At 36.6% G+C, this 15,942-nt stretch overlaps 1 protein-coding gene across 1 annotated transcript in view; it reads right to left on the bottom strand.

The window, feature by feature from the left end:
* SNAP23 (synaptosome associated protein 23) overlaps window positions 1-15,942 on the bottom strand; it is a 35,509-nt gene that overhangs the window by 6,394 nt on the left and 13,173 nt on the right. The window contains exons 2-5 of the mRNA XM_082835602.1: window positions 8,854-8,955; window positions 8,239-8,280; window positions 7,775-7,823; window positions 6,908-7,025 (exon numbers count right to left, since the gene is read on the bottom strand). Coding sequence (XP_082691728.1) covers window positions 6,908-7,025; window positions 7,775-7,823; window positions 8,239-8,280; window positions 8,854-8,910 — 266 coding nt within the window. The 5' untranslated portion in view covers window positions 8,911-8,955. The remainder of the gene's footprint in view (window positions 1-6,907; window positions 7,026-7,774; window positions 7,824-8,238; window positions 8,281-8,853; window positions 8,956-15,942) is intronic.

The raw sequence follows: 15,942 nt of genomic DNA, 5'->3' as shown, positions 1-15,942 counted from the left end.
GGGGCATAAGATGCAAACGAATTGTTTTAACATGATATTGTGAATGAGGTTCAATTAAAGCATAGTTTATAAATAAAGAATCAGACTGGTTATCAAACCCTTCTCCCTTTAAGAGGACTGGATCTTTGATGTTCTTCCAATATCAAGGGGAAAAGGTACAAAAAGCTGACTTGAATTGTCACATTTATTTTCAAATGGATTGGGGAAAAAATCTCTGCACTACTTTTTCATGCAGTTTTGACATGCTCTGCATGTTTATAAAGCAGTGATTTTCATATGCTGTTGATTTCATATCTTCATCCTTGTGATAGTTCCATGTCTCTTTCAGCACCTCTACTCCAGGTAATAATGCCTTCTGCTTGCTCAAGGTCCTGCCACATGCTGTTACCCTGGAGCTTCTCCCACTGAGTTGTAAAACCCTTAAAGACACCTGTTTTTAAGGGCATTGTCAGACAGCTGAGTATCTAATAAAAACAACAATGGTTTTAATCTAATTTGTCTTCCTTCAAAGGGTCTTAAGTACTTTAAAAGGTAGTATTTCCTAAACTTGACTGAGCACCAAAGTGACCTGGATGATTCTGAATACACAGATGTGTATTTCAGGCTACATTCTGAAAATTCTACTTCAATTTTTGTCTGATGGAGCCTGGGAATCTTCTGTTGTAACTATGATTTTATTTAAATTCAATAGATCATTTAGCTGCCCAACCAGGAAGAGAAACACTGTTCTAAGAGACTTCCAATCTGTTGTAGAAGGAATATTTTAGATTACTATGGTAGTACACCTTAGTATTACTATATATTGGGACACTGAGGAATTAATCTGGAGGAAGTGAACGTATACACAAGGTTTTTTTTTTAAGCCACAAGATTTAGAGTAAATTGACTTGAATCCCAATCCTAGACCTGTCATTCAGTAGCTACAGAACCTTATGCAAACTTCCATCTCTGAGCATCTTTTCCTTATATGTAAAACTAAGATGATAACAGTACTTAATAAGTCACAGGGCTGTTGATAATAGATGTAAAATTGTTCTGTAAAGCATTAGACAATTTTTTTTTTTTTTCCAGTATGCGGGCCTCTCACTGCTGTGGCCTCTCCCGTTGCGGAGCACAGCCTCCGGACGCGCAGGCTCAGCGGCCATGGCTCACGGGCCCAGCCGCTCCATGGCATGTGCGATCTTCCTGGACTGGGGCACGAACCCGTGTCCCCTGCATCGGCAGGCGGACTCTCAACCACTGTGCCACCAGGGAAGCCCAGACAAATATTTTTGTTCTTTGGTTTCAACTCAACCTGATCCTTAGTTAAAAGTTCATGTCTTTAATTGCACAGATTACCAATTGGCATGTTTATTCTTATAGCCCATTAACATTCCCTAGCTTTGAGATCTACAAGCAGCCGAATATAGTAGGAATATAGCTATATAAAAAGACATCTAGGCCAGGGTTGTTTCTGGTCTACAGTAAGAAAGAAATGGTTCTGATTTGCAACAGAACTCTTCTGCATAACAAAATTAACAGCCCCTCTGGGAAGAAATTAGATTTCATAATAAAATGCTTAAGCAAATTTGTGGTAGATTTTAATGCAATTAAGAACTCCATCTAGAAAGTTAGATTTACCCCTGACTGTCAGTTTTGAAGAGTTTAATAATCTTTAACTACTACATTTTTTCAGATAAATATCACATTCAAAAATGGCATGTTTGGGCTTCCCTGGTGGCGCAGTGGTGTGCTCCGCAACGGGCGAGGCCACAACAGTGAGAGGCCCGCGTACCGCAAAAAAAAAAAAAAAAAAAAAATGGCATGTTTGAAATAAGAATTTGAAATATCCCTTAAGAAGCTGCTATAAATATAGAAAACAAGTATCAGGATATGAACACAGTAACTTTAACAATTTCTTTTTTGAGTTTTGGTTGTCAACATTAGTACTAACTGAATAAAATAGCAAAAAGAAAGCCCAAGCTGGGGGGCGGAGGGGGGGGAGAGAGGTGATCAGGTTATAGGAAAGAAGAAAAAGAAGGGCAAGAAACAAAGGGTACAAATCAAACAATTTTCTAACATTTAACCATGGTATTCATAGTCCCAATAAAGATCCAAAATTTAGGAGTCAAACATTATAATAAACAGTAGGCTGACTAGAGGGTTAACTTCCATAAAAAAATTAAGATTAGTTAGCTCTGCATTAGTTCAGTACGAAACCACAGCAAGCTAACACATGACATAATAGGTATTATGGAACAGATGATAATATATATAAAGAGGGTAAACCCTTATTTAAAAAAAGGAGGTAACTAGATATGGCAACATTTAAAATTTATATCCCACCTTGTTCCAAATGGCATTTAAGATGACTTACATTGGCAGTTAATTCCTCAATTTGGTAGTGGCCTAAATCATGGGGAATCCAAAATCATTAGAAGCAATACTTCAAGAGAGGAAATATTGATTCTGGAACCAGGAAGGAGTAGGAAAACTTAACAGAAGAAAGGAAGCTGAAATCAAAGTCTATGTATTTAGCCTGAATTCCCTTCCCTTTGATCAGAACTAGAATGCAGCAATTCTCTACAAAGATCAACCTATTTAAAACTTCTTAGGAAACTTTAGGGGTGTTTTTACTTTTATAATCTTAAGTGTTTTTTAAGCAAAAACTTAGTATCAGAGCCATTAGTCAAAGGGTGGTATTATAAATTAACATCCTTTCGTCAATCCATCTTCTGGCAGACAGCACTCATCAAGAACAAATTCACTTTACATTACACACCACAGCACAGCTTTTAAGAGTCTCTACCATTCACAAAATCCATGCACATGCACAGAAAAGCCATTTGAAGCATCACCTTTAGATAGCAGGTTAACAGCCCAAATTGCGCCACAAGACTGCATCTTAAAGTTCCCTTTGATCAGTTACTGAGCTCAGCTTCTGATGTTAAATCTTCATTTTTAGTAAGCATATTAGAAAGGAAGAGATTAGGTGAGAGAATGAAATGCAGAAAACAGTGAATGCCAATCAAACAGAACAGAAACAGGTTTAGTTTTCAAAGCATAATGCATTTAAATTCCTGCCTGGTTTCATAGAAACAACCAACATCTGAGAATCTAGATAAAAAGAAAAACATGAAAACTATTTAAACCAGAGCATACTTCGTTTTTCCTAAGAATGTCTGAATGATGATATTCTGTCCTAAAATTATGAAAATTAACATGAAGAGAAGGCAAATACTTTGTATCTCCAGTGAGTAGGATGGAGGAAGCACTCAAATGTTGACTAAAATACAGTAATTCAATATTTATTTTAACTAATCAGAGTTGAATATTTACATTTTAATATGACATAAGATTCAATAGGATAAAACCTGTAGTACCAATTTTCAACTTCTCTAGCAAGTGGTCCAGAAATACCAACCTATCTTCAAACTATGTGCCAATATGTTTGACATTTTAAGCACAGAATGAAGAGAGGCAGGTTAAGACAGAGGAATACTTTGTCTGACAATGGTTAAAGTGGGACATCAGGCAGTTTACTATTCTGAGACTTCCCATTTTAAACCTGCCTCTTTTTAAACTCGTTAATTAGAATTACAACTTATCAAAGTTACTGACAAAGGGACTTCCCTTGAGGTCCAGTGGTTAGGACTCGGGTGCTTTCACTGCCAGGGGCCTGGGTTCGATCTCTGGTAGGGAACTAAGATCCCGCAAGCAGTGTGACGCGGCCAAAACAACAAAACAAAACAAAACAAAAAACCCCAAACTTACTGACAAAGATATAGGATTTTTAATAAGGATCTGTTCTATTTTGCTTTTAGGATTCAAATAGTAGCAAGCTAAAAGAATGACATTTATTCACAATTTTAAAGTTTAATCCTGATAGTCTGTTTTCAAATTCTAGTAGTCCTTTAAAAAGAATTAGCTAAAATTAAAATTCACTTCTAATATAGGGTTCTGTTAAGTGAAGCTATTTCCATGTCTTATTAGAAAAAGATCTGCTGATATGGCTTTAATGAATACTACTAAAAAAAGAAATCTCAAAGAACAAATCTACTCAAGACATTTTCTATATAGTAATGCATCTAACAAAAGCAACAACAAAAAGGTTCATTCTTTTCTTGCCAGTCAAGCAATGTAGCATACAGTTAAAAACTAGGGCTCTGCCTGGTTTTGAATCTCAGCTCTTCCACTTGTTAGTGTAGCCTCCTTATGCCTCTGTTTCCCCATATGTAAAATGGTGATAATAAGAGGAACTATCTCATATTAAGGGTATTGTAAGGATTAAATTTAAAGTGCTCAGGATAGTAAGAGCCTAAATTAATATACAGGCTCACAACTCTTTGTTTGGATGTGAGACATTTTGAGCAGTACCACACAATCACATACATCAATATTTCTGCAGTGAAACAGATTAACATTTATGCTAAGTGTAATAAAGACTATTAAATAGCTTCAGTTCAGGTTACATCTCGTAGCCTAATTAATAAGTTGTGGCACTACATTCCGAAAAAAAACAAACCTTTGGCTCTCAGAGTTTTTTAGATTTCTAAATGGCAGATAGGAGACTGTGGACCTGAGTTGTTATTACTAGTACCAGAATTAGTACTAGCTTTATACAGAAGACTAAGATACTGTCTCTGCCTTTGAGAAGCTCATGTTATGGCTATTTATATGATAAGCCTAACTGAAACACAGATTAGCAGATTAAGCTTAGAAAGATCACGCCCCTGGCAGGAGTGAAAATAGATAAAGCAGAGGACAAGAGATACCATAGAGGGCAAGGACTCAATGGTGTAAAGGAGAGATGGATGTAAGGGAGGCAATTAAAATCGGAATATTTAAAGTGAAACACTACTCTCTCCTCTTCAGAGAACAAGTGTTCTGTTATAGGAGCCCCTTGATTCCAACTGTTATGAAGTGCTTTCTTCTCCTGACCCACTAGGAAAGGGCTCTGCTGAGGTTAGAGGCTGACGACGGACTGCTTCAGGACCATACTCTACCTTCTCTCTCAGGCTGTCCAAGAAAATCCTGCCTATGCTTGTCTGGGTACACAAAGAAAAATAAAATTAATACTTATGTAGCTCCATTTCCCACTTTTTATGATATCAGACCACCTTATTCCCTGCTCTTCCTACTCATCAGAGATAATTTGCTCTAGGTTCTAGGGAGGACTTCCTCTTCCTTGCTCTTCTCTTAATATGTATCTCAATGAAGTTCATTTACTTTTTCCCCTGAACTCTTCCAAGAGGGTACATAGAACATAGGAGAAAAGTGCAAGTAAGTTTGCAAAACATAGTTAAAAAAAGAGTTTAGATTAAAAAAAATCTGTGCATTTCTAACTTGTTTGCTGAAAGTAATCTGCTAAACCCTGATTCGCAGGTCATAGTTATTAAAATATGCACTTTTGGAGAGTCAACCAAGGTCTAAACAGGTCAACAGACTTGTCTTTCTTAGCTTCTTATGCCCAAAACAAACACTAAAGTTGACCAACAAGTAATTTAACTCTATTTTCTCCAGTAGAAATGGCACAGAGAATGCTGTCACATGAAACACTTATCTGAAAGCATGACAGAGCAAAACCTCCTCCATTTCTAACTCCTTTGAGGAGTAAACAAATGCTGAGAGTCTGTAAACCTTCGTATCTCATTTTTGGTTTACCACACCAGCTGAGACAACTGGATGGAAGCAGTAATGCTTACAAAGCTCTTTAAAAATGAATACTCTCAGCAGAAAGGATAGTCACTCAATCTCCAGACAACGTCATTTCAGCCAAAGGTAAGTTCAAAGTTGCTTTGTTAATGACTCCTCATCTTTGTCTGAATACATGTACTTTTGTCAACACCATGGAGTTTGTATTATCCAAGATTAAGTAGAGAATTTAAATATTAATAATAAAGTCACTAAAAAGAATGAATTCCTTTCTGTCAAGTATAATCTCATACACTATACACAAATAATTTGAAGACTTTTCATCTCCTAGTTTACTAGAGGCCTCAAATCTTCAGAGTGTTCTTTAATGTTTCCTTCTTCATGTTTGATATATAATCAGTTGATTTAACGTGAATTTTTTTGACTTACATTTTTCTCTCTAATCTTGATGATAAAGTTATACCCCACGGGCCTAGTTTACAAAAGGTTCCTAACTAGTTTCTTGGTGTGCAGTTATATACTCCACTCCAATCAATCAACCCCTTAGGCTGGCATTCAAAGTTCCTCTATTGCCTACTTATGTATTATTTTCCACTTCTCATCTATGTGAATCATGTAGTACAGTTAAGTCAAGCTCCTCTGTAATCTTTATTTAAATTAAATCTTCCACAGGAAATGTCTTCCCACTTCTTTCATGTCCATCCAGATCTTTCTAGTCATTCAGAGCCCAACTCAAGTCCTATCTCTCCTATAAGATGGTCTCCAAACCAACCTTTATCAGTTCTATACCTTTAGCCTCAGTTGATATCACATGATCTAGCCCTAGATTTATATAGTTCTTACTTTTTGCTATTCTCTCTCATATAGCCAACCACATGGTAAGTCTTTTGAAGCCAGGATCCAAGTCCTTTATTCCCTTGACCATCCATCATGTGCCTACCACAGAACATATATTTTGTTAATTCTCCTTATTTGAAGGGAAAAGACACTAATTCTATCCTGCTCTGTATTACCCAGATGTATATTTCCTAACCTTTTCTTGTATTATTAAAAAATGAAATTGGGACTTGATCGAAAGATTGATCAAATTTAAGCGATGGTTTGCAGTGAACATGCCCATTTATACAAAAAGTTTGATCTGACTGAAGGAGAAACAGCTTCACTTGATCTAACAAAGTTCCTTATTTAGGCCCTGTCATACTTATTGGGAGGTGGGGAGGGGTGTGCTCTCACTTTAGATTTATTTGAAAAAGGTCTTGATTTATCAACTCACCTATTACAGGGGCAAACACAAAGGCCACAGCACTTGTTTAGTTCTGTTAAAGTCTTCTCTGCTTCTCTCATGTCTTTGTTTATTTGGTCCATGCCTTCTTCTACGCGTTTTAGTTGTTCTAAGAATAAGTTGTGGAAGTTACATTTTGTGTTACATTCACGGTGCCAACCAGAAAACGCCATTATGATGGAACAGCAAAAACTTTAACCTCGAATCCACCAGTAACCCATCACAGTGACTGTATCAGGGCCAGATGGTATTACAGACTGTCCAGAATGAAAATAGTCTTTCACATACTGATCCTGGGGCACCTGGCCTCTGACTGTGGAAAGATTTGTTCTAAAGAAATTTGTATAATAGGAGCATGTGAGGATTGGTTTAGACATCACTTCTGCAACCAAATTAAGTGTACTGTGACTAGACCAGATCCCCAGCATTTCTATTATTGGATAGGCTCAAAACCTGAAGGCTGTCATAAGATTAATAAAAACTAGACCAGATTGCTCAGGGCCAAATCAAACAGAATGTTTCCAAGCCTGCCTGAATCTGACCTATTTAAGGACTTAACTTGATTTCTGAAAATGATGCAAAAATATCATAATGTCTAGTTCATGTACGACCAATACACACAATAAGCCCTGCTACATAATAAATACTTGGTATACAATGGGGTATTGTGGCCCCCACCTCAAATAGGCAACAAACATGATATAATTCAAATCAGCAGAAAAGAAGTAAAATGTCACTCTTATCTTACAAAGGGAAGGTACTCCCAAAGGCTTAATTAATTTTATACACGGCTGATTTGAAAAGGCTTTCTGGCATCCTAAATCAAATCAAGAATTTCTGCCAATGACTGCAACTCACCCCCTTGTTCATCCAGCGTAGTGATAGTCTTGATTCCTGCATCCTGAGACTAAAAGAAGGGAAAAACGCTGAGAGCACAGCAAAATAAAAACAAAACAGAAACAGAACCTACAAAGTCTGAAAAACAGCAAGAGAGAATCATTAGAAACTTAAGTTTCTCAGAGGACTAGAGCTACAGAGGAAACTAATCTCCCCAAACCAACACACTTTAACATATTAACCCCCCAAAATAAGTCGCAGACTCATGGTGAATTGTCTTCCTTGTCATATTCCAATACTATCAATTAGAAAAACAAAAAGGCCCATTACTGCATGGTTTGACAATTTCAGCAATTGCTGGTTTCAAATAATAAAGCTTATTGATACAATACCCTTCTGATTCTTAACAGTAATTCCAGCCTGTGCTATCAGAATCCCTTCTATACAGTTACTATACTTAACTTGATGATTAAACACCTTCTTACCTCAATGGCTAAACCCAGGATTCTCCTTGTACTTTCCAGAGACTAGAAAAAAACACAGAGTTTCAGCATTCTACAACAATTCCCCTCCCCCCCCGCCCAAAATCTGAACACAGGCCATATTCATAATGCTACTCTATATTTAAAGATTGCCAGCCCATCCACCTCTCCCTTTAAAACTAAAAAAGAAAGCTTATTACTATAATTTTGGTTACTTTCTTCCTACCAGATGGTCCTTAAGAGAAAATTTGGAAGGTGAAGTTAATGGGATTTATAAAAAATTTAACGTAAGCAGAAATCTAGGTATATTACACAGATATTAGAAAATTCTGTTAAAATTAAATGTCAGAATTCCTCAAATCTAGAATATCTTTGTTGTAAGTAACTGTTCAGTAATGACTAAAAAAAAAACAAAAAAAACATACAAGTTGTTTTCACTTATTTAGCTTTTTGATGAGTTGAAAAAATAAGGAGCTAGTAATGGCGCTCTAGAGCAAATGCATCCTTTGATATAAAGAGACTAGGAAGAAGCCAAAATGGTCTTCTAAGAAGGTCCTCTCATCCTTCCACTGTGAAAACTGAAAGAGAATTATTACTTATTCCAAGTAAAACCTTTACCTCATCAGTAACCTGGTTAGCCCTCAGCTGAATTTCTTCTGCTGACAGATTATCCATGATGAATTAAAACTTGATAGGTGGAGAAACTGAAATGTGGATATTCTGTAAGAATAAGGACACAAAAAACAAGTTTGTTTGAGCAAAGAGTGTATATTTATAGAATTTAGGATACTTGGAAACCACAGTAAAATAGCCTATCTTTATCCCTATCTATTTATCTGTCTATCTATCTATCTACCTATCTATCTATATTTCAGGTGAAGAAATTAAGGCTGAGAGATGGTAAGTAAATGCTTAAATGCTACTTATTACCAGAGGTGAAACTAAAACTCAGGTTTCAGGACTTCCAGTGAAGCACTGTTTCTAATAGGAAAGTGGTCCTTCTACTTTGAGAAGGAAGGCATTACTAGAAGACAAGCTTCAAGAAACTATTAAAATGAATTCCTGGTTGTACAATGTTCTTGGTACATTGTCTGAATATGGAAAAGCAATAAGGTGAAGAAGTTGAAGTTAGGTAGTATTCCATTAGTAAAGTAACAAATTCAAAGTCCTGTGCCTGCAAAGCACAGGAAACATTCTAAAAATGTGCCAGTTGTCCAGGCTACTCATTGGAAAAAATGAAATACTTTCCTTCTTAACAAGAGAAGGATAATGCTGATACAGAGAGCTCAGAAAAGACCTAGTTTTTATTAAGAGTAGACTCTCCCTTTCCAATTACTGTATGGTCTGTTATTTTAGTGAAGTCCCTAAGAAACTGTACAATTATTCTTCTATACTTAGTAACTTAGTAACTCATAGTAACTCAGGAAGTGATCTCACAGACATTCAAACTGAAACATAAAACTTTTAATAGGTGAAGATTCCAAGAGTCCTGCCCTCTAATATTAACAGCGATACACTGTTGTATAGTATTCTTCTTTGAGCAGTCATGTGGAGTAATAAGCACTGTGTGACTTACCTAGGTTGTTTTCTTTTTATTACATTTGCTAGCTTTGTTATTAAAAATTTGAAAACCAATTTTACGAAAGCCCTTTGTCAATGACACATATAAAAGTGTGGTTCACATTCTGGATTTATCCCCAGGGGACATGTGGCAATGTCTGGAGAATTTTTTGATTGCCAGGAGTTGGGGGGTGGTAAGGAGGAGTAATGTTACTGGCATCTAGTTGGTAGAGGCCAGGGATACTGCTAAACCTCCTATAATGCTCCTTGGGACAGTCCCACAACAAGAATTATCTGGCCCAAAATGTCAAAGTGCTCAGGTTGAGAAATCCTGCCATGGAGTACACTGACGAGCAGGGAACTTTGTTAACTTCTTAGTACTGAACACTTGGAGGGAAAGGATTTTATTATATCTTTGTACCTCTAACACCTAACAGGATCTGACAGTTCGTACCCCAGTAAATGTGTGCTGAATGAACAAGTAAGTAGAAAAACAAGATGTACGCTCATTTAAGTGGATCTTAGAAACAAAGCTACATGTAATAGTAGCACAAAGCCTTCAAATCAACACTAGAACCACAAACCAAAAATTGCCATTACATGTGCATGATTTAGAATGGCCTGCTGGTCACATACAGATATTTTTAGTCACATCCGTAGCTAACCAACACTTTTATTAGAACCATCTAAACAAAAAGCGACAATATCCCATTCCTAGGACAGGAAGGCATTACACTTAGAGCCTTGTTTATAATTCTACTGTCATTGCTAACCATTTCAGGATTTAATTAAGATTTTGAGCCTTGATTAAAGACATTAATGTTCATAAAACTACTGTTATTAAAATTATTAAATTGCCAAAAGTTGCAAATTTAATCTCATAGCTTGTATGCCATAGTAGGACTGTGGCTCTGCCAAAAGGTTCATATACTAAGATACATAATCAAGATATAAAGGCCTCTCTTGAATTAAGAACTGATCATTCATTAGATATAAGCATAAACAGAACCACATGCTTTATTACCTTGCTAATTGTTTATGAGACTTTAGCTTTAATTACACATATGATTATGCTACAGTTTCTCTTCTGTCAATCTTTCATAGTTGTAATTATAAAAAGAAAAGGAAGTTGCTTTGTACCCTCCCACCGTTTTTGTATGCTTTTCCTTTCTATAATATCCCCATCTGCCTGCCCAGGCAGTCTCGTGCTTTCCCACACAAGGTTCCTTTCAAAGCCTGTCCTTCCTAGGCGGTACGCTCCAAAGTTATCTATCCCTCTCACGTGAAACTCCTAAATGCCCCACAGAGCAGAAAGTGTTAAGAAAAGCAATACACGCTAATCAGTTAGTATCTGGAAATGACATCCCGATTAGGTTTTCCGATATAGTATACTATGGGTAGGAAGATATTTTGGGAGCAAGGAAGCTCAGATCTCTCAAACTGTATAATTTTGTAATTCTACTCCTAGAAGTGATTCTTGCCAATTACAAGTCAATATTTGTTATTCTCCTAGTAAATATGAGCAAAACTCCATGTAGGTTCAAAGAGAGGCTTGAATGTAAAACTGACCTCTGTCAAACTTAAAGATTCCAAGAGTCCTTGCCTTTAACTATCAAAAAGGCAGATTAAAAAAAAAAAGGCAGATATAGCTGGGAAGCAGATGTGAAGAGTCACTCCTGGCATAGCAGTGGTGCCATGTTTTAGGACACACCCTTTAAGTGAACTCAAAGTGCTGCCTAGTACTTCTTTTTTTCCCTCCCTGAGCAGATGACACACAAACAAGAAACAGACTTCTGTAAAGTTCTCACATGTTTGGCATGCTGATATCAGGACAGAGCTGCCTAAGACTTCTCTACTCTGGATTTTTGAGGATGTTGAGCACATTATTATAGAAAATGGGAGTAAGTGAGACAAAGCAGAATTGTAAGGGGAAGGCCAAAGAGAGACAAAGAATAATACTCCCTAGGCTCTTTTAGCCTTTACTAAACTGCTCAGAAGTGTCAGGCAGGGTGCAAGCTAGAACTAGCTATATAGCTTTACTCGTATTTATTATCTCCAGAAGTTTTTCTCATGCAGTCAGGAAAGGCTATCCAGAATGGTAGAGTAAAGAGAATTAGAGAAGGGGCGGGGAAGGAAAAATGAAACATCACTTGACACAAAGATCCCATTAAACTTACTTTTCTTAGGTATAACCCAATAGATTAAATATCTGTGTCATTTTCCCAATGCTCCTGGGAACTTACGCTACATGTGCGCCTTTGAGATGAAAATGCAAGATTTTTCTCATTGTCTTTACACCCTATTTCCCTTACTATGGTTCATTTGGGCTTACTAGCAGACTCCTAGTTATCTTTCTTAATTTCTTTTCTATTATAAACCTTGGGGGGAGAGGGGAGGAAGAAATGCTCACTGAGCATGTACTATGTATCATATAACCATCTAAGTTATTTATATATGTCTGTTATACCACTTTATAGGTGGGGAAACTAAGGCTCAGTTTAAGTAAGTAATTTGCCCAAGGTGACTGAGTAAAGAGCAGATTTATTATTCAAGGCTGGATCAACTATGAAACCAAGGCTAGCTCATGGTCTGGTAAATAGTCTTACTGTTGGATGTACCACCCCTTAATAAGATATGAGAACTGTTGAATATAAGAATATAGGCTAAGCACTCTACCTGATGGCTCATTTCAAAATTTCAGATACTTTCTATAGTAATACCATGAAATCTTATCTCTTCCACAGACACAAAGATGGTTAAACTGAAGGAAGAACTAGAAAGACCAGAGTAATCATGGCTTTCATCTATTTTATAATAATTTAGAACCTGAAAAATATCTACATTAATTTAGAAAATGAAAATAATACTACTGGGAAGAAGGAATACAAAGTAAAAAGGACTCAGAACTTAATCAACAGGAGATCCACATGTCTTCATTGATAAAAATGGAGGGATACTCAGGAAGTAATGAAGAAATAGCACTTTAAATCACTGATTCCTGAAAAGACCAATATAAGAATGATTTTATAAAGTATTAACTCAGTTTATACTGGAAGGCAAGGATTTTGCATTAAAATATTCTACCATTAGTTTCCTGCCTATTCCTTCTCTTAAAACATAGTTAATCACAATGTAAGTTGCTCTATGAGTTACACTCATACAGTTATTACTGTACTCTTTAACAGTTTGATAAAATGTGCAATTCTCTTTGGCATATTTTGATTAGACTTTCATGGTAACTAATGTATTTACAACAAGTAGAAACTTCTGTTCAGAGCAGGCTAGCACAGTGGTGAGTAGTGGGAGCTCCAGCATCCAAATTCTGGCCTCAAAAATGTATTTGTTGTGTGACCCTGGGCAAGCTACCTATCCCCACTAAAGTTCAGTGTCTGCATTTGTAAGCTAGAGATAACAGATCTATTTCAAAGGCTTTTTTGGTGAAGATTAAAAAAGATGATCCATACAAAGTGCTTAGCACAGTGCCTGAAGCATAGCTGATGTTCAAGTGTTAGCCATTATTTCAATGTCATTAGGGAAGCAGAAATAGTAGGCAAAACAAAAGTAAAGTAACAATGTTAAATATGAGTGATATCAATGTAAATGCAACTGAAAATAATCACTAATTAACTGTTCCATCTGAAGACTAAATTTGAATATTAAAGTTGATGATACTGTATAGGCTATACTATTTTCATGCCAGTCATGAGGCCTGTGGTTCTCCCACTTAATCAATCAGCTCATGGAAGTGATGCTGGTCCATGAAGGTCACCTTTCAGTACTGGTTAATTAAACTTCACTGGTTGTTATCAAAAAAAAAAAAAAAATCCATCAAGATGGAGAACTAAACCAAGTTTCCGGTTGATAGATACTTAGCTAGACAAATATATATATAAATTTGCATGTCTAAAAAATTAAAGACTGCCCTTAAATGATTCTTTTTTTCTGGCTAAAGCCGGCAAACACGAACCACAAAAGGGCTTAGGTTATGAAAGTTAGTATATTATACACTGAACAAAGAAGACTTAAAAAAAAATCAAATATGTGCTATAATTACTGGAGGGTTAAAATATGGGTAGAAAAAAGTCTGGAAGGGAATCATCAAAATATAACCAATGGCTGTTGTGGTATAGTAGAATTAAGAGTGATTTTTCTTGTTTTTCCAATTTTCCAAATAGTTTGTAATGTACTACTTTTAAATTTCATACATTTATTTTTATTGTAAAATATGATAGTTTATGACAACCAAGAAAAGAGATTTATAAGATTGGAGAAAACAAGGACAAGGAATAAATTCTATACCCTAATTCATAAGCATAATATCAATTCTTAGCCTTTCCTGAGACAGATCTTCCAGTTGGCACATATTCACAGTAAGTGTAAATCTGTGGAAACATTTCTATCCACTAATTGATGATCACCCACCCCAACCATAAAAGTATAGAAATAATACAGTGGAAAAATTTGTCCTAAACTGCTAAAAGTTGTTTAGAGAAAAGGCCCTTGCTACGGTTTGGCTGGGAAACATACTTCACATGATGTGGCAGGAGTGGGTTCTAACTGAGTCTGAATAAGTTCTTCGTACTTTCATGGCAAAATACTAAGAAGTGGATAAAAGAGGATCCCATAAAGAAGCAGAGAACGTAGCTGTAATTGAGAATTTACAACAGCTCCATCCTGGAGTACAGTCAATCTTCTGTCATAGCCCCTCACCTCCAGTGCATTCTTGTTCTCTAACTTTTCTACTGACATTCAGCACCGTCAGGGATTCAAAGAAAATGTATGAAATGAGAAGCCATTTAAATGAAAGTCTGGGACTTCCCAGTTGGCACAGCAGTTAAGACTCCGCGCTCCCAATGCAGGGGTCCCAGGTTTGATCCCTGGTCAGGGAACTAGATCCCACATGCATGCCGCAACTAAAGTTCGCATGCCGCAACTAAGGAGCCTGCTGGCCGCATCTAAGACCTGGCACAACCAAAAATAAATACATAAATTAATTAATAAATAAATGAAAGTCTGTAGGATTTGCTTTAAAATAATTTGAAGTTGGGACTTCCCTGGTGGTCCAGTGGTTAAGACTCCACACTTCCACTGCAGGGGGAGCAGGTCCGATCCCTGGTCGGGGAGCTAAGATCCCATATGCTATGTGGTGAAAAAACAAACAAACAACAAAGGTGGGGAAATGGGTGGGAGTATAGAGGATGTAAAGAATGGCCATGATTGCTGAAGCTGGGTGAATAATACATGGAGGGTCATTATGCTACTTTCTCAACTTTTTATTATGAAAAAATTTAAAAATATACAAAAAATATTTTAAATGGCAGCTAACTTTTTAATAATCTTTACTCACCGTTTTGAAAGTCTAGATAGTGGGTAGGGGATTGAGAGGACTCTAACTACAATAGTTGATATTTATAAAGCATTATACATGCAAGACACTATTCTAAGAAATATTAAAAAAATATAAATACACACACATTCATTTAATCCTTACAACACTGTCTTAGTCCATTAAGGCTTCAATAACAAAATACTACAGACTGGCTATTTAAAAAGTTCTTGTAAGGGCCCTCTTTATGATTTAAAGCACCCTCACATGGTGGGAGGGGCTAGGAGCTCTCTGGAATCTCTTTTATAAGAAACTAATCCCATTAATGAGGGTTCCACCCTCATGGTTTAAACACCGCCCAAAGGCTCTACCTACTAACACCATCACATCCAGCATTACGATTTTAACATATGAATTTTGGAGGGGAGGACATACAAACATTCGACCCTAGCAAACACTGTTTAATCCCACATTTTACAGATGTACAAACTAAGGAACAGTGAGGTTAAGCAACTTTTACAAGTAGAGCCAGGATGAAACCCAGGAAGATTGCTCTAGAGCATGTGTTTTCAATTACTGTTATGCATATTAGATGGAGAGTAGAGAACCACATTATCAAGTCATTCAAATCTGTAGCAGCTTTGCCCAAAGAAAAGTACAGTTGACCCTTTAACAATGCAGGGGTTACGTTAGTACTGTAGTAGGTATTTATTGGAAAAAAAAAAATCTGAGTGTAAGTGTATCCACCCAGTTTAAACCCACCTTGTTCAAGGGTCAACCTGTATACACATGAAGTCCCTGTGAGACAGGAAGGGGGCTGG

Source organism: Leucopleurus acutus (assembly GCF_964270905.1).
Source record: "Leucopleurus acutus genome assembly, chromosome: 1".
NCBI lineage: Eukaryota > Metazoa > Chordata > Mammalia > Artiodactyla > Delphinidae > Leucopleurus > Leucopleurus acutus.
The sequence above is the reverse complement of the archived record's forward strand: the minus strand, read 5'-3'. Positions and strand labels throughout refer to the sequence as shown.